Raw genomic sequence first — 20416 nt, 5'->3', positions numbered from 1 at the left:
AACACTAAATTGGGTTGATCGTTCCATCTCAACTTCATTTGTCGAAGTGAAATTGCGAACATTTCCATTCAGTTGGAAGTTTTTAAATGTAAAACACCACCCACCACCACAGCAGAAACATGAAGACCTCCAGCTGAAATGTACCATTGGAGCATTTACAGAGCCCAGACTGACGTTTATTTGAAACATGAACACACGGCACCGAGAGAAATACAAAAAAGCACTTTCAAATCAAAACACTTTTGAACATCCAAAAAAGATAAAAGAAATCAGGAAACAGTCAAAAGTCCTCTTGAATTTCCTTCTGTTTTTAACTCTGCACTTGATCGTCCTACACAGCAAATGGATCGCACATCGTCTAGTCTGCACTTTGGTGGGAGAGGGGCAGGTGTCAGGATTTTGTCGGGTGACACCAGATGTCGAGACACTGAGGTTTTCACCTCCAAAGACAGCTGTGTGTGTTCTATACATTCTGTTTTATTGACCTCTGGTCCAATACATTGCTTAATAAAATGCAGAGGCTATAAAAAATAGTAGTTCACTACTTCAGCATTAATGACTCCTATATTTGTGGATATTCATAAATAATTTAATACATAGATAAATAGATATTCTTTGTGTGGATTATAAACTTTCATAAAAGCTTTTTTTTCTCAGTAATACAGGAGTGACTATAAATGCTGAAAACTCGAGGGCTGCTGTCCGACCCTGACGTCCGGTAGACAGCGCGGAAGGCCCGAGAGTCCACATGCGTATTGGCGCTGGTGTTGCGTGCCAATGTCCCCTCTGACCGTGCCAGTCTCTAGCTCCGCTGGCACTCGTTCTTACTGCAGGTGGCCTGGCGCTCAATCTGCCATGTGCCCTCCTCGTATGTGCAGTAGCAGATTGTACACTCATCGATCTTCACCTCTCGGCCGGCCGGTATTACTGTTGTGTCCGCGTAGCAATTTGGCCCTGTAGGTGGTACAAGAAAAACAAGGGGAAGTATGGAGCAACACGGAAAACAAGCCTTATAATACAGTGGTGCAGGGATGGTGTATTTTTGTAGGCCAGCCCCAGAAGTTAGCATCGCACTGGTTCCCTCCGCAAAAAGCCAACGGGATATTTCCATTGGATTTTGGATTATTGCAGAAAATAAGCCAAACAAACGTTTATGACACTTCCATGTTTAGTTTGGCCAGATAATGTTCACAAATGCAATCGGCAGTATAAAGCTAATGTTAGGCAATAAACCAACTAACCACGGTCTAATGAGCGTGAGTATACACAACAAGGCTCTGAGGGCGGACTGGTCTGCATGATCACGTCGTCTCATTTAGCCGCTTGTTAGCAACCGCCTTTTTAAAGGCTTCAAAATTCATGAGAGGGGTATTTAGTGACTGTTTTATGTCATAGAACAAAACGTTGAAATCTCTGAAGCTTGTGTTAACAACAGACCTTATTTCAGGCATATAACCAAAAACCCATTTAAAAAACCTCTGACTTCGAGACGTGGGAACAGGAAGTACAAATATACTAACTCATTTCCGGGATTTAGGACTCATTCCTGCACCACTCTACAAAATGGACTCTCAAATTGGGCTTATATATATATATTCAATGCATTTCTTTTGTGTTGTCAGCAACATGTCACATTATTGAGGTCAGACTCTGAGCACTGAAAATGCGAGGCTTTCGGTTGGTTGGTAACTGTGCTCTGATCAAACTAACGCAACAGCAGCTTGATGGTTCAAAGTTGCGTGCGGATATGGAGACCAGAAAGATCATCCTCATGTTGGTGTACCTGTGTCATTGAGGTTTCACTCGCCTGTGTTATTGTTCTGCGACTAGACCCACCAAGGACACTGTTCAATGTGTAAAAATGCACTTTAAGGACAAAACACAACTGAAAGTCACATTCCTTTGTGCTGCTCGAAGGATCCCAATCATTTTGAAATCCATGAATTTACAGCCCTCCTTGTCAGTTTGGACGCTTGTAAAATATGAAATACAACAACCTGCAAGTTCTGCAGCTTTGTGAATAGAAATTCTTGCTTTATTTCTTTTATTGTCAATAAACCTGGTACACATCAGGATACAAAGCCTGTGAATCAATGTTTGGACCCAGACTAACAGTATTATTGCAAATGTTTTATTTCACATTCACTAAGAGCCAGGGGACACTTTTTCCTTAATGTGCACTTCATAACCCGTCATAACAAAATGATTGAGTCATAAAATCTATGAAAAATGACAGATTGGAGGCAGCTAGTTCATAAACGGTGAAACACACCCTTCAACCCAAATATACACTCTTAGTTTTTTTTTTCTTTTGCTGCTACTTCTTCTAGTGTGACCGTTAGCCTAACTGGCTAATATTAGCTAATGTCAGCACTGGGGATTGCTGTGTAAGCGACATTACTGATGAAGAGTATTTCTGGATAATTAAAAGTAGCTGCTAACTAACGACTCAAGCTAAAAAGATTAGTGCCCTTACTAATAACTACAGTTGCCGTACAGTGAGCTTGTTATGCTGCATTCACATGGAATCAGGTGGACACCTTCTGGACGGCGCTGGAAAAACAAAAGAACTGTCAGACGAAGTGGCAGAGCGGCAAAATGAAACGAGCATATGTTGCTATGGTGAAGGAATAAAATATAATTAAGTATTCTAGTAATGCATGAAGCAATAAAATGTGTTTTTCTCTGAACATTCTGTTGGAAACTTAAAACGACTGTGATGGAGAATTGTCTCTTTGCTAGTACTGGGTGGATGACTGGAGGGGTCAATGGGGAGCTTGAAACTGCTGATCAGTTCTAATGTAAATACCTGATGTTCCCCCACCCTGTGTGCTGAGATGCTTAGATACAAGAGAGACACTGGATTAAATGCAGACTGCGCTGTAGTCTGTATGACGATGAAAGCCTACTCTGGCCAGAGAATAAATACTTTAAAGACAAACTTCTTTCCTCAAAGTTTATTGTTTCAGAAACAATTTATTACACATACAAGGAATTTGGGAAACCTAGCTAACTTTAACCCTTTGACCATGTTTTTTTTCGGTTCATGAAGGATAACTATAAATGTCTTATTCAGCATTCATTGTTCACCCTCTTGTGTCACTTCTAGTTGCAAAAAAAACAAGATGGTGACGGCTAAAATGCTGAATATTTTATATTGTTATTTTGTAATAGTTACATAATAAGGTTTTGATGTTTCTATTTTAGTCGAAGACCCGATAAAGTGGTAACATTTTATTAGCTAGAACAGATATTAAGTTACATATATATGTCTATTTGTTTCCAAAATATAAAAGGAATCGAGCAGATTTACCCAGCTGAATATTTCAGCTTTCCACAAAGACACAAATGTTCTACGAGAATACATTGTGGAACGAAGGCCAATGGGACACAAGCTAGTTGGAAAGTAGGACAGGACTTCAGTTCTTGTTTTACTGTTACTTTTAGTTGCCATGTCTGTTGCAATGACCACATTCCCATATGGAGTTCAGTGCTGTGAGTCATCTTATCTTGTTTCTTTAAGATAAGTTTCATGACATCCCAGCAAACTTGAGTGCAGGTAGTCAAAGAGGAGAACGAACACCGGAGACCAAATGCGCCGCCTTTCATTTCATCTCAGTGGGAAATAGGCTCTCGCGTCTTAGCATTCACTATTAGTTTCCCAAAATAGTAAGAGGCAGAGTTTTTTTGAAAAGGTTTTAAAAAAAAGACTTGTGAACATGCTTCTCCTGGTGTCAGTGGCCATTTCTGATATGATCTAATTCAGTATTAAACCAATGCTGATCACATTTAACATAAATTGTATGAATTAGCAGTTTCTGATATTTTCCCCTCATATCTGCCACGAATCAGCACAATATATGTTTATCTGCTTATCAAAATAGCTTTTTTTCATTGGCCATCATTACCATGCCCTTCAGATCACCACTCATGGTTTATTGGAGGAGAATTTTCATGCTAGAAGACCGCGCTCTCATCAAGAAAGAGATGCATCCTGGGAACAGGGTGATTACGCTGAATTCTCAAGGATTCGATTCACATGATTATATCCTTCACTGCCTTGTTCTGGGATTCGCACATTTAACTCAAGTTTTCTCTACACTCACAAATGTCATTCCATATTGAGAGGTATTTAATGGCACTTTGTTCCACACTTCATAGATTGGTTACACCACAAGTACATATATAACTTCAAGGTTGGAATGTACAGAGTGGGATGTACAGAGTGTGCAAAAAAAAAGAATTAAGCACTATTACACAATACTTTAATGTAGTTCTGAAGTGCACCCCAAGGGACTGTTCTTTTTTTTTATCATTTTGCAGGAAATTGGATCTAACTAATGGAAATGTTGATGTTGAAGCAGAGACAGTTCAGAAAGGAGATTGCCCACTGAGAGTCAGTTTCCTGTATCTGTGTCACATGGGTTTCACCACTGCCCCGTACCTTTAGGAGACTAGCTGCAGGCCCTGAGTCTATTAAGGAAGTGTTTACCATTTCAAACCAATGGCCGGAACTTATAGGCCTAATGCGGCGTCATCTTTGTTATAGCGGAGCTTTGGTTTAAGGTGGTTGATAAGAACTAAGCCAACCAGTTCCATGGTAAAAAAAAACGTAACTACCCCAGAAACCTGGCTTTGCGAGTATAAAAGATCCACTTGCCAAGCCAACAATACTAAACGTGAATGTCCTCCTTGTATCACCAACAATATGCTTTGGTACTAGATGTGAAGACTTTTGTCTCGTGAGAGGGCCTCTGTCCGGGAAAAAAAAGAGCTCATAAATCATCCATTATCTCTCAAACTGCATTGCAAAATATAAAGACTGTGGGAATTGCTTCCACAACATCAGGTATAGCATAACAATGCTTATTTTCCTCGGACTAACAAGGTCTTGAGCCACTGTGTTGTGTAATTAAGATGCTGATAAATGGGGAGTCTTTCCGCTGCAGCCGCCGCAGTTTATTGGACGGCAGCAAGCAGAGGGAGCGTGCAGGCACATCAATCAATGGGAACAGTTTGCAGAGGCCTGTCAAAATGTCAACCCCGACGCATTTATAAGTCTTCAGATGAACACGCACACACCCTATCTGAATAACAACTCCGGTTGCTGTCGCTACTGATTCATCATCATTAGCGACATTTAGAACACAGTGTCTCCAAATAAAAGACGCATATATCGAGGATATGCTAGGGGAGGAAAAAATGTGGAAAAATAACCATGCACTTTACAAAATAAATCAAAAGAGCTTCCTCCTGGAGCTGGGATTAACCCACAGCCCATCACTCACGGTGGCATGACACTCATTTGTGTTAATTAACGCATAGATTCGGAGCCACTGCGCTTACTCATTGCTGTCACCCTATTATTCTGCCATTCATACAACACCCACCTTTTTGTCACTGCTTCATTAATATAATATATCCCCGTTTCTCCATCACTCTCTCTCTCTCTGCCTCTCGCTCTCTGTGGCAGAAAGAGGTTTTTATAGGCATGTCAGGCTTCACAAGAGTGTTTCAACAAGAGGCAGAGACAAATGGACTGTGCATGTGCATGAACAGTTGGACCCAAACTGTCACTACAGTGCGTTAGAAGTTGGCACGGGCAGCGTGTGAAAAACACGGCCATTAGCACCTGTGGCTTTTGGCTCCGTAGCGGCGCCGGATAATGGACAGGGAAAGGAGGACACATCCTGATCATCACACCCCTTCTTTCTGAAATGTATAAAACATGCCGAGTGCCATTATAAGGTAATGGAAAGAGAAGAATAGCAGAAATCACTCATCTTAATGCATTTCTTGAGCACATTTGCATTATAAATGCAGAATAAAAAGGACCTTGCTTTGGGGAGACAGGAAGTGGGAGAACTTTGCGGGGTGAGACTGTGATTATAAGAATACGAAGGATTTCTTTTGGAGATGCCGCATGAAACGGGTGCGCGCTGTCAAATATGAACGGCCTCGCATCAAAGCAGCAGTTTTTAATGAAGTGCCACCTCGTGCGAATGTTTGCATGTGTTGTCTCCAGCAACTGCGCCCACTGGTAAACTTTGCGGCTGAACAACCCAGCTGACTACAAGCACGACTGTCGCGCCAGCCACCTCAGTGGCGTCCCGGTGACAGGCTTCACTGAGAGATTCATTTCAACCTCATCAACAATTTACATAAAGCTCTGATGTCAATCCCAAAGATCTTTTTGTCTAGTTTTGTCAGTCTCCATATCTACATTTTAAAAAATGGGTTTGGTCAGATTAACATTACTTTTATTCAGAGGAAAAATAACAAGCAGACCAAAGCTGAAACCCTCTTAGGGACCCAGCAGTACTCTAATTGTTAAGACATAATGTGACTTACTATTACCTTCATTATGCTGACCTTTTTCTGTTGTAATCATAACTCCAAGTCCAGCCATGGAAAATTACTTTTAGATAATAAGATAAAGCTGTGTGATGTATTAAACCAAAAGGTGAACAATGGAAAAAAAAAGGAAGTGTGTCTTGTGAATTCTTTAAATGATGCAAAATGTCCTACTTTCCCTACAAGTTTATATAAAATACAAAAAAACTGATTACGCTTTAGTTATTATTCCTGATTACATCATGGCCGACAGTCATTGTGTGAAATGTTACACAGCACACGCATCAGCTGAAGAGGATGCAGACTAAAAATGACGTGTGTATACAACTAAACTACATTTAATTACATTTTGAGACAAAATTTTCTCCTGGATTACGGTTGCAGTCTTAAACCAGTAGGGTTAACGCTGTGAACGCTGTAATACTTGAAACAAAACACAAAAAGCAACAACAAAAAGACTTGGATATGTTTAGTTAAAGATAATGGTTTGGATTAAAATAAGGACATTTGTTACGCATGTGACGTGAAACATTAAGCGTAACGTTAAAATGAGTCTGTTTGTTCGACCCATCCATCCACGCCGACAAACTCCACAAACCATCTCTGCTGAAGCTCCGTATACATTTTATAAGTTAAGTATACGTTTTTAGCATATCATTCTGTATGTAGCAGCTAAAAGCATTAGAGTCAGCTGGAGACGGACAGAGTTTTAGTGTTAAATTAGTTAGATCTGAAAAAATCTGCTAGCGACATGCAATTTCAGCCAAGAAAATCCACGGCCATTGACTTTAAACAAGAAGCCTGCACTTATTTATTAAAAATTGAAGATTAATTGTTTGAAAATTGTCTGGGAATTCCATAGTAAATACACCCTGCTGTTATCATTATCATTATGCTGTTATCATTATCATCATACTGTTATCATCATGCTGTTATCATGATACTGTTATCATCATGCTGTTATCATTATAATGTTATCATCATACTGTTATCGTTATACTGTTATCATCATGCTGTTATCATTATCATCATGCTGTTATTATAATGTTATCATCATGCTGTTATCATTATCATTATACTGTTATCATCATGTTGTTATCATTATACTGTAATCATCATGCTGTTATCATTATACTGTTATCATCATGCTGTTATCATGCTGTTATCATTATCATCATACTGTTATCATTGTACTGTTATTATTATCATCGTACTGTTATTATTGTACTGTTATTATTATCATCGTACTGTTATTATTGTAAACTTTGTGAACGGAAAGCTTGACAGCCTTGGCAACAGTAACTATGGGAAGCAGGGCTTAGCGACCAGTCGATTAGAAAGAAGCCTTTTCTGTGTTGTCAGGATGAGATGAGGCTGCTTCAAATTGACAAGACACAATTTCACATACATATAAACAACTTCCCTTTCGCTCATGTTTTCCATGTTTTCCATCTTTAAAGGCGCTCTATGAGTCACTCCTCTATCCCTCTTGGCATCCGCCGTGTCTCGTGTTGCTCTATTTGACGTGATTTTGGCTCGTGTTCAGGCTGTTTATTACATCCCTACCAGATTAGTGTTGACCCTAATGTCTGAGGAACCTTGAAGAGCACCACTTGTTTCCTCACGCGTTGCCAAGGCGATGCCCTCCAAGAGCAAAGGACAAGAGGGAGGGGGGGAGCCGTGGCCGAAGAGAGAGGCATCTCCTGTATCGATTTATTTTATTTTATTGCTCAGCATGCTTCAAAAGCAGATGCTGGCTCAGAATGAACAACCAACACCTTCAACTTGTATTTCTACAATATATACTGTAGATATACTGTATACTGTAGTTAGAGATCATGTTTGACTTGTATCAGAGTTCTTTACATGAATCAACATCGCTTGATTAAACTTATGGAGGCGAGCGAGTGACAGACACAAACTTTAAGGAGTATGAAACCATTTAAATGCAATGTGTTCCAGTGCTTTGAGATAATGAGTAAAAAATGATGAGAACCTGCCTCCATTCACAGCTGTCCTTTGATATTCATGAACAACTGTTTGGGGTGGATGTTAGCGGTACCTCTCACTTTCATCTTCCTCCCCTGGCTCTTCCCCAAGTGTCTCCTCGCATACAGGCTGAATGACACATCTGAGACAGGGCGCTGTGCCATAAGCATTGATTTTGCATGCCTGAAAAGGCCAAGATAATGCCGGCGCATATTTGACTGACTAATCAAACATTAAAAATACCTCTTTGTGATTTATATCAATAATGAGGAAAACGGGGACGGCATGACTTGTTGAATGAGAAACCAAATCGGAGTTATTTTTTTCTGATCAGATCTGAATCTTCCACCTCATTTGTTCTCATGTTCCTTCTCTGCGCTTTTTATACTTTTTCAATGCTCACTCGTAAACTCCACAATGCAGTTTTCTTTCCCTTTTTTGGTGGCGTTTCACATCTGGATGAGAATTTAATTATTTCCCAGTAATGAGCTGGGCTTTGATGTGACATGTCGGATGCATCGGGGAGGTCTTAACATCTGTCTACACTTCAAGCAACATCTGCGGACAAAACAAACAACACCGCCCGAGCAGGAACTCTGACGGCCTCCAGTAACCTTATTTTACATCGTCAGTATTTCATCATGGCTGCGGCGCTGTCTCGTATTGAGCGCTGTATGATCAACGGCGGCGAGATGGGAGTTGACAATCAATGCTCCTCATCATTTAAATCAAGTATCTTGGTATCTTGTAATGCCTGGCAAAGAAGCGTCATGAATAAAAGACAAAGTGAATTCGATGATATTGATACGAGCCGAAAAGGACATCTTAGATTTTGTTTAGATTTATGTCTCATTTACTTCTCTGTCTCCCAATTATTTGATAGGTTATCCTCTACGTAGTTCATTTCATCATGTTGTTTACGGTGTCAAGTCATGTGTGAAATGAAGTGCGTGCAAATGAAAGCATGTGGCAATTAAGTCTACAAAGCGACATGTTTTTGATGGATTATTCCCAGACAGAGACCTCAAATTTACTTCAGTTGACCAGCCGTGTGCAGAGTCTGACACTCACAAAGATGTTTGTTGATTGCGGAGTGTGTACACACTTCCTGTTTACACCATGACAAACACATCGGCCCTGAAATCAGAGCCAGAAATATTCCCTACCCATTGAGAGGTTGTTCAACACATTCTGCTACGATACTCAACTCTGTTTAATTAACAGCTCTGATATTCACAGCTATCCTGAATACACGGCAACAACAGCAGGAGGCATAGAAATTAGACATCTAAATAACTGGCACGAACTTGAAAATGTGTTTATTTTCAACATACAAATCTCACCTGCTGCTGCTTTTAAAAGCACTGTAGGCTGACTGCTGTGCAAATGAGGTGTAAATGCTGCCAAAGGCTATTTCTCCATCTTCATAAATACCACTGTGCTCCTGTAGATTACTCCAAAGGCGCGTGGGACCAAGCTGACAGTTTGCATGACGATGTACGACCAGAATTTAAATTTGAGCAAAGTGCCATACAGGTTTAATGTGTCAGGAAATAATACGAGCAATATTTTTTTTCATTGACTGGCATTGTGGCTTAGTGTCACGAATTCCCCTTCATATTAGTTTGTTTTCATCCTGTCTGCTTGTTTAGTAACTCTCCTGTCATTTCAGATCCTACCATTCACCTCTGATTCCCCTCACCTGGTCCTCCACACCCATCTCACCTGCAGCCCATTCCCTCGTTAGCCCTCTCTATTTAGGTCCCCTCACTTGCACTTGTTTCCTGCCAGATTGTCTTGTGTGTTAGTGCCAAGTTCTCCAGCGTATCTTTCTATTGTTCTTGTTCTGCCTGTTCCGACGCTGTCTGCCTGTTTTTGACCTTGGATTTTTGCCTGCCCCTTATCGGATTTGTTTGCCTGTTCGGACTGACCTCCTGGTTTTGACCCTGCCTGAAAAGAAGTAAAAAGCTAACTTGTATTTCTTGTCTCCGAGTTGTGCTTTTGGGTTCTAGTATCTGTAATCCTTACACTTAGACAATGTTACCCAAAGGAAAGCCACCCGAACACGGGGAGAACACGCAAACTCCACACAGAAAGGCCCCGACCGGGGATCGAACCCTGGCCCTTCTCACTGTGACGCCATGCCGCCATGAAGAATCATCAGTAATGTGGATACATTGACTAAGTGGGTAAAGGCAAACAACAGAAAAGCTATAACAGTCTGTTAAGTTCTGAAAATTACATCACTTTACTGCAATGCAGCCTTCAAAACCAGGAACACTTTTGTCATATTACGAAATTACAATATCCAAAATCTAAGATGATATCTAATCTCATATCATGATATAATATGGATGTATTGCCCAGCCCTAATCAGGAGCTTACATTTATTTACTTTAAGATTCAAGGCCAATTTTTAATTAATTGAATTAATTCAGCAACTACGTGTTTTGTAAACTAATTCATTGAAGAAGCCTCTGCCTGGCTTTTTCTCCACAGCAGCGGTGGCCAAAGCTCATGCGTAATGTTGTATGAAGAGGTGTCCACCACGCCAAACATGACTTCTCAGAAACAAAGTGAATGAGGGCCATATCTCAAACCTATACCACTGTTAAAACCATTCCTGAGACTCCTGTGTTGAGGAACATTGAGAATATCATGAAGAGAAAAAAAAACTTGAAATGGGATTTTACAGTTGGGTTACAATACTGTTTGTCCAGAACCAGCGGCTTCACCCACTTCACAGCCGTATTAAACACACTCTGCCTGGTTAAAGCCCACATATTTCAAACTGCACATGCTCAATTTACCGTGCGAGTTTAGAAGGCTCCTACAGAGACACAAAAGCAATTATGCAACTGTTTTCACAGGCGGAACACTCGTCATGATGAGTAAACCGGTCTCAATGTGTAACATCAGTGTAGTGCGCCACTTCAACAACAGAGAGAGTATTTTCTTATTCAGACAGTGTTAGTTTTTGGTCAAATAACTTGGCGTCTTAAACAGAGTGAGCTCTGTTTATTGAATAGTAAAATGTGGTAATCTTATGGTAATAGGTCATCTTAAAACTGAAAATCCTTATTGGCTGAATGGGCCCGCGGATTTGGTGGGACTTTTTGAGTACAGCTGCACGCTCTTCTGGAGACTGCCAGATGCACATACTGTACTGTACCTACATCTGACGGATGTGCCTGTGTCTGTAACCCAGCAGATCCACTGCGCATTTCACTTCAAGGTGGAGGGGGGGGTCACTGCCTAAACTCTGCACAAAGCACTTTCAGCAGGATCAATATGTGCATGTCTAAAAAAGGAGGTGAACAGCAAAAAGAGGGGGGGGGGGGGGGGGGGGACAGAGCAGCAACATGTATTCCCCAAGATTACAGGAGTCAAATATTAATAGAGTGAGTAACGCTCCACGACTGCCAATGCTTTCAACTCATTGTCGCTAGAGGTTCTGAGACAGACTTTTAATTTGAGTGGGACAACTAGACATTAAAATTCATTACATCCAAATGTCAATGTCTATAATGTTTTATGACTCAAAAATGAAACATGAATTATACTAATGTGATATGCTGGATGTAATTATAATGAATTAAGCAGATCGCATATGCTGAATAAGGCCTTCTGTGTTTTTCATCAAATTAGATTATCTTCTTGATATATTTGTTTTTTGTGTCTTCTGAGGATAAAATGTGTTTTTGTGGATCCGCTAGCACAATCTGTTATTTTGTAATTCTCTTGAGTTCAACATTTAATGTGTTAAATGCGCAGTTCCAACAAACAGCATTGGAATTAAAGTGTCTTGCTGGCAGTTTTATTCGAAAATTGTATTTGCAGTCGTGTCGTCTAAAAGATGGCTCATACAAACGAACCTTTTTTATGTGGAGCGCGCTGTGCAGCTCGTCTCTAATCGCATGGGATTTTGTCTCCATGCAGACAGCCGGCGCCACTTCAAGATTCCAAGTCAGAGATACATATCGCAAGTCATCATTCTTTTTGCTGAAGGAAGCAATGTTGCTGACATTGCCATGTTGCATTAGAGTCACACCAAGAAAACAAGGGGACATAATCTAGGACATGCTGTCTGGAATCATTCGAAACAACTTCAGATAATCGACTCTGAGTCGTGGAACTCCCTCTTCTCCGACGGGCCGAGGCTCAAAAACCAACAGCTTCACAAACCTTCCACAACTAGCAGCGAAAAAAAACACGAGCGGCCCTCAAATCTCTGCACCAGACGGCAGCGACACATTTGGAACATCAGACAACCTGAGCAATAATAAAACTGGAATTAAGATTGAAAATATCACGTGAGCTCAACACAAAAACAGGCCAGAACTGATTATCCTCACTTTTCATTTAATAAGATCTCATTACATCAAACGTGCAATCTGACTGCAAACACTGCAGTGCAGCATGTGGCGTCGGCAAAATGAGCATCGCGCTATACCTTGCCCTCATGACTCCTGTTGAGGTGCCCTTGAGCAGAAACATTTGACACATGGTCTGCTCTGAGTGGAGCTTATTCAGCAGCCGCCACCTAGCAGACCGCTTGTAACGGAACAAAGTGTTCACCGCAGTGTTGCTGAATGAAATGCCCGCTCCGCTCACCAGTCTTGCAGATGGGACAGCACTGATCCGGCTCGTACTCCGGGTCCACGCACTCGGTCTGAGGGCAGGCCGCCACAGAGCACAGCACCTCCCCACTTGGCTCACAGCGGCACTTCTCACACGGAGACACCTGGGTAGCAGAGAACAAATGGGAATTAAAACCCTAATACATGGATACACACATACACAACAAAGACTCTTCTCCTCTTCATTATCTTTGTGCCCGGCTCTTTGTTTGTCTCGGTGTCTGTCTCTCTATTTCCACCGCTTTGTCTCTCTGACACACACACACACACACACACACACACACATACACTCACACAAATACTCCTGCCTGTCTGGCTCGTACAGTGTAATCGAGTGTGGATTCAATGTCACAAAGCTACATCTAAAGGGAAGTCCCATCATTCTAAACTTCACCGCCAATGAATGCCTCATTTTAAAGAGAGCGGAGTCGAGAATTGAACTCCACTTTCCAATCAGGGGATGTGGAGAAATCAATAGCAATGGAAAAGGAAAGAAAGGAAAGAGAGATGCTTCCAATTTTCTTGGTGCGTGAACAGAAACATTAGAAATGATGGGTTATCCGAGCCTTCCTGTAGGTCTGGAAATAGAACAAAATGTGGGACAAAAGCTGGGACTGATAGTATACAGTTTGAATTACATCCAGCCCTTCACCCCCTGTGAAAGGCTTCATTTAGCAGCCGCTTGTATAAAGCCATACACCTTTAATCCTAACAAGAGAGCAAAGGTTAATTCCGCCAGCGTTGCTGTAGATTGCAGAGGCTCGCGCCTCCGCACGGCACTCTATGTGGAAAATGGAGCGAGGCAGCACTCAATGCCCAAGAACTTAGCAATCAAGCACAAAATTCTGCCTGTTGCTTAGTTTCAAAGCAGCCCCCACCCTCCTCCCCACTGCACGCCACAAAGGCTGACGTATGCCTCTTGTGCAAGGAGTGCTTTCTTTAAATCTCCCTCGGCTGGATTTGACGTTGAGGCGTCAGTAACACCGCGAGTTCAGGGAGGAAAATGCCATATTAGCCTGTAACCCCCTGCTGAGACTCTGGGGAACATGAAGAGAAGCTTCAGGTGCTGGTAAATGTAGACCTAAAACCAAGATTGTTGTGCTACCCTGAGGCGAGCCTTTCAAAAAGGTGTCAGAAGATAAAACATTAAAGATCTTGCCGGCGCGTCTCCGTGTCTCTTCACACCCTCATACGGCAGCGTGCTCGGCGGAGTTGTAACATTACTAGAACTGGAACTCTATCGTCTGTATCAACAAACTGGATATGGTAACACTCTGCTGAAGGCAGGCATCGCTAAATTCATCCTCCGGCAATATTCAGGCGATGTGCGAAAATAGAAAAAAAAGACAAGTGCTGACCTTTGCCATTATAAATCTGCCTGCCTGCTCGCTTGCATGCTGTGAGGCAAGGGAACTAGTTTCTGTGTAGTGCCTGTGATAAACTCAATCGAGCAGCCAGGAGTGTTCTGTCAGCACTTCTTTCAAGTTTGAGCATGTCAAAAAATGAGTGAATGCGGTTAATGGGCTCACCTTAAACTCTTCCAGCGAGGCGTAGATCTTGCCCCGGAACTCGCAGTAGTTCTTTTTCTGCTTGCAGATCGGGCAGCATTGGCTAGAGTCCACTTTAATGCACCGGGGGTGGACCTTGGGACAGTCTGGCTTGGTGCACAGGGGACCCTCGTCCGTGCAGAGGCACGGGCACGTGGAAGGGCCCGGGGTGAACTGCTCACCGATGGCGAACACAAAGCCGCTCTCATCCATGCAGCCTTTGCCCCGGTAGTCTGGGTAGGCGTACTCGTCAATGGCGTCCAGGGAGAGGTTGACGTCACTAGTGGGGCCCTCGTCTATTTGGTTCAGGCTGTCCTGTACTGTCCACAGCTCCAGGGGCTTCCCGCCCTTAGAGCCTCGTGTCTGGGAGCTGAGGTTCGTCCTGGCGCGGCTCACAGCAGTCCTGTTGGGGCCCAAAGCATTGATTTGAGCGCCGTATCCCAGCGGCTCCTCGGGGGCCGGCTTGTCCTGGTGTTTGTCCTCCCTGGCTTGGGTCAACACTCTTTCCAGGCGTTCTCGGCTGGCCGGTAAGGTCGCTATAGGGTTGCACTGAGCGCCGCCAATCAGAAACCCCAGAACAAAGAGAACTTCTGCTGTCATGGCAACGGAGTGCAGCATCTCTCCCCACCACCAGCGAGGTGGGAAAACACCTTGGCTCACATAACACACTTCACATCTCAGGTGTGAGCCAGTCCATCTGGAAAGAGAAAATTAAACTGGGGTTATGCGCTCAGTATTTCGTCACTTCTTTTCCCCCAGGTGTGGGGTTTGTTTCATTTTGTCTCGACAACAGTGCAAGAAATTCGGGCGACTTCTGAGCACTGCCCCGTCGTGTCGAGCAAGCATCCCGCTGAGTGTGATGCGAGCCTGTAGGATCAGTGAATTGGATCATCAGGACAGGGAGTATTCATAGGGCTGTGTGTGTTAGGCAATCAATACTGCTTCATACTGTAACACTTCCCCGCATCAATCCCTCCCAGCAGTGACGGAGTAAGAGGAAAATAGCCAAAGAAGGACCTGAATCTAACACTCTTAAGCTCCTGCTCTTCTCGTGGAACAAAGAATCAGGATCAATGTCTGCTTTTAAAAAAAAAATGAATCGCAGTCAACTTTACAAAGGCAGAAATTGATTTGAAAATAGGACATAATTCCAGTCTGGAACGATGCATCTACTAGAGCTGACAGAAGTAGCCATATCAATTTCAGAATGAGGCCAGATCTTTTGCAAAGTGCCTTATGTGCAGCAAAACGTTCTCTGAAGGAGGCCCACTAAGTATCTCATTGGTTTGTTTCAATCAAAAGTAAAAGCACATCGCTTTCTTTACACTTCTCAGAGGAGTCAATATACAGCAGCTCCAGTCGAGTGAAATCTCAGGATCAACTGCAGTTGCAGAGACTGCACGTTTTTGAAAATGTCTTTGTTTTTGTCCCTCGCTTAACTTGATTGAAATTCCAACGCCTGCTATGATGCTGTGCTGCGTTCGGTGGCCTACTTCCCTTCATTTCCTTCTCACCAAATGTTCGGCGTTATCTCTGAGCCCTGTTTAACGGGCTGCAGCCGTGTAGACATGTGAAGCTTAATTTGAAAGGTGAGATTACTCCGTATTGACTGACTCGACAATTAACTGTTAAATCCTGTCTGTGCTTGTTTAAGAATAGTTCACCCTATTGATTCATTTGTCAAACTCAATGAACACTGCTTAATTTCCAACCGAGTGATTGGGAGCCCGTGGCAAGAGGTGGTGAGCTACTAAGCATTAAATAAACCGTAAGCAAATATCTGGTGACACATAGAAGGAGCAGAAATACTGCTGCGACAACCAGCTGCATTCTTTTCATCCAACTCCAACTACATAGCCAAAGTCTCTCTATATGTTTTAAGACCTTCATTTTGATATTCATGTATTCTGATCCAGTCTGAGGGAAAGGGGCTCAAATTGACTGCAGCCACACGTGGTATTTGTGCGGCGTTTTAGCTGAATTGCTATGTTTGAGGCAGAATCCTTGGAGCTGCTTTGGAACGGAGAGGAAGCAGAACGAGGTGCATACCGATAATGCTGCTGCAGCTGAGAGAAGAAGAAGAAGAGAGAGAGAGAGAGAGAGAGAGAGAGAGAGAGAGAGAGATGAGCCCAGGCCTCATTAGTAAAAGGACCTCATTTGGCTTTTTTCAGCCTCACCTCTGCACCTTAACAGCTGTTACTAGTTGTCGCACTGAGCCTGCTGCTGCTGCACTCTCTGTCAGGACGGAGGCCTTGGTGGCCCTCAGGCTGGTTGTCAACTGGGCACACAGTAGCCACAGCACCACAGCATCTTAAAGGCCCACGCTGCCAATGTTAACAAATACCATGAAAAGACCAAAACCAGTAACAAGCTGTTGGTACTGACAATGTAAGTCTAAGTCTATCCAACGCCTAATTTTAGCTCATTCTCCTGTGCCTGTTGTTCAAAAACACATCAATGAGCCACACTGTTTTTGCATGTCGGCTACAATGTGTTGTTCCACTTGCTATTGGCTATATTCAGTCGTCTAGTGGCTCAAGGACTCCCGCTCTCAGTATGTTAAAGCTGCTGGTGGCTGCTTAAGTTGTTGTTTAGCTCAGCGCTTAGCACAAATGTAGCAAATCCGTATCAAAATGTCCCGTGTGAACGCAGCAGCGTTGCAACTTATTGAAATACTACTACGAAGGAAGTAATGTATTTTACAGAGCTACTTTGGACATACAAAGAAATCTTGCACTCTGCAAACAAGCTAGCGAGCCGCTAGCTAGCTAAAACAAATTGTTCTTTTTTTTTGTGCCGGGTTTCACCAAGCCGATTTTATGTTCCTATCTAATAAGTTGTAACTTGCTTACCAGCCAGTTACCAAATGCAATAATCCGTTGTTGAAAATAGTCCCCAACAAATGTACTCTTTAATTCTGAGTGAGTAACCTTTACTTTAAACTACTGTGCCCTGCTGCTTTAAAAGAATACAGAGCCTTCCTGAAAGTAGAAACTACTATATTTGTGATCATGTTTAAAAATTGGTTCTGGGGTGAGTGCGACACACAGCATAGAGAAATCGAAAAGTACTGAGAAGCAGACCTGCACATTGTTAGTTTGGGTTCTTGGTTTTCATGGTTTCTGTTGACAGTGAGACAAATATAGAAACAGCCGCAGCTTCATCCTTTAATATTTACACTTTTTTAATCCCATAAAAACTGAATCTTAACAACCCTATGTAAATTATCTGGATCTGCAACTAAATGATTCATAACATCCAGATGTCATTTTTAATACAGATTTCATCTTTTCTAAATGTCTAATTAATCCTCAGCCACACAGCATAATGTGTGCCACATTCTACATGCTAGATTGAGACACACATTTTTCGCCATAGCACCTACTGTTTTCAAGATGCCTTTGTAGATACTTTTTCTTACTGCTCCTCAAGTTCAAGCAAATGCAAACTTTCTTACATTTATAGTGTTGCCTATGTGCCACTTGGTGAAAGGTTATAGATTTATCTTTGCCCTACAGGCCTGTAGAGAATTCACTTATTACTTTCTTTTTATTTTGCTTCACTGCTCGATCTTGAACACTCGCAATGGCTTTCTGACTGGAAAGGAAAAATAAGTATGAACTCACGTAAAGATAACACAGTCTCTACACATCTTTGCAGCATAGGGTAGAAGCTTGTGTTATGGACTATTACACAAACAGATTACGAGTATTAATCTGAGTGTAATGAGCTCATAATATGTTATAAACTGCAACCATGGTTCTGTAAAGTCCCTTTTATGATCAACACCTGATGTAGAAACCCTCTCTGCCCAGGTTCGACCTGAGGTGGCCCCGTCTACTGTAAAGCCTTATACTAACAACTAGTTGCAGCCATCAATCATTCAGAAGTAGAGTTTATATAAGCCAGCATCACCGAGTTCATTCACACTTTCTGACACAGTTAAACACCCACTTCAGGGCAAAAACGTCAGCTCCGCAAGCGGAAAAACAACTCACCAATTAACACTTGTCAGCTCCGAACAATTATCTCTGGAAAACAAACACTTATTAATGCTGGAAAATGTAGCTGTATATCTTTGTTTTAAAAGAATAGTCAGCTTTTTCCTTTTTTTTTTTAAAACCACACAGAGCTGATTGGTCATGTGGTTTCCCTGTTACCACATCTGTTCAGCAACTGAAAGGACTCTGCGTAGTGGTCCAAGCTATTACCAAGTGAAATAAAATGTCAATGTTAATTTAAAAACAAATATATAAATATATATGTTTACATATATGTATATATGTACATATGTATGTGTATATATATAGATGTATATGTATGTATATGTATGTGTGTATATACATGTATATATATATATAAAACATGTTTACATATATTATTCTTCTGAATTTTAAAATGCAATATTTAGTTTGTTCTGCACTGTAATGGCTTGCACCAAAACAATTTTAGGAACAGGCAGAAAGCCTCCCGTGGTTAAACAAGCATTATAATAACGCCAATAAAACTAAGACCTCCACTTAAATTTGCTCTTGTGCTACGTTGCACTTTAGTGTTGTTTCTTTAATTGATTTTTTGATTAATAAATAATGATGCAAGCACAGGCTGTGAGAAGTGATGTAGTATGTGTATTTGTGTGTGTGTGTGTGCGCGTGTGTGTGTGTAATCTGGCAAACACCCTGAAGTAAAATATAGATCTTATAGACTATATACTGAAACATCTGAGCTCAAATTCAGTGATCGAGGGGCATCAGAGTTTAAATGAACTGAGTGTCTAATCCTCTGCTGAGCCAGACAGCTATGCTCAGTCAGAGCTCAGACCAGGGATGTGAAGTTGTCAGTTCAAACCTCAAGCCTGACAGGTCGAACAGCAGGAAGACCTCCGCTGGGAACTCGATGGAGAAAGCTGCTTTTATTTCTACAAGATTCAACATTACGTCATTAGAAGTCAGTATCATAAAAGAAAGCAATACTCAAATTTGTGTTATTCATAAATGGTAATGACACTATAGGATGAAATACTGTACAATTATTTGTCTGTGAATTAATTCTTTGTATATACCATTTGTTCATGCATAGCCCATTCAACATAGAAAAACATGACATACTTGTTTCTTTTGTGTAATAAAAATAATGTATGCTCATTTCCTTTGTTTTGTTTTTTTATTGCAGGTTTTACATATTGCTTATGTATACAGACAGGAATAGTGCCCTATATTATATCTCAAATGACATCATTGCCTGGCTAATCTTTGTTAGCATTGGCTTTACTTCCTCATTGATTGGGGTGTAAAATAATTTAATGTGTTAATAATTGTTTATTTCCTCAATTAATTATCTTTTTGAAATACAATGTCGAAAAGCATTGAAGCGGTAGCTGTGTCTTGCACACTTGATGGAAGGAAATTGTCATTACACCTTTTTTATATTGAATGGGCTGTGCATAAACACATAGTGTATACAAAGAAATCCTTCATAGACAAATACATGTCCAGTGTGTCATCCTACATAGTGACATTACTTATGTTTGGGGTCAGTTATACCTCTTATGAATGAATTTATAAAACTCCAATTAACACAAGCACGCCTATTTGTGATTTGGGAAAGTAGTGACGCATAAAAAAGACTGTCAACTCCAGTCACAAGTATCGAGCAGATGACAATCTATTTAAATCTAGGTCAGATTTAAAGATGCTGAATGCTGGCACAAAATCCAGTTCCAGTGTATAAGTAGCCTAATGGTAATCACATCAGCTGTCAAAGAAGTGACAAGACCATAAGAATAGGACCTGACTCTGCCAAATATTAAAATATGTCCTTCCCTTTTTCTTATATATTCCTTCACTGGCTTCAGAAAGCTCTACAGCTGCACTCTCTGCACACAGT

At 41.5% G+C, this 20416-nt stretch overlaps 1 protein-coding gene across 1 annotated transcript; it reads right to left on the bottom strand.

The window, feature by feature from the left end:
- Nucleotides 1-297: 297 nt before the first annotated feature.
- On the bottom strand, nt 298-15148 carry vwc2 (von Willebrand factor C domain containing 2; the record flags this gene model as incomplete). Its single annotated transcript, XM_079169223.1, has 3 exons — nt 298-954; nt 12958-13087; nt 14513-15148. 3 exons carry the CDS (start codon nt 15146-15148, stop codon nt 803-805), a joined length of 918 nt encoding a protein of 305 aa, XP_079025349.1. The 3' UTR covers nt 298-802.
- Nucleotides 15149-20416: the final 5268 nt, after the last annotated feature.

This window comes from Pholis gunnellus (assembly GCF_910591455.1).
Source record: "Pholis gunnellus genome assembly, chromosome: 11".
NCBI classification, from domain to species: Eukaryota; Metazoa; Chordata; class Actinopteri; order Perciformes; family Pholidae; genus Pholis; species Pholis gunnellus.
The sequence above is the reverse complement of the archived record's forward strand: the minus strand, read 5'-3'. Positions and strand labels throughout refer to the sequence as shown.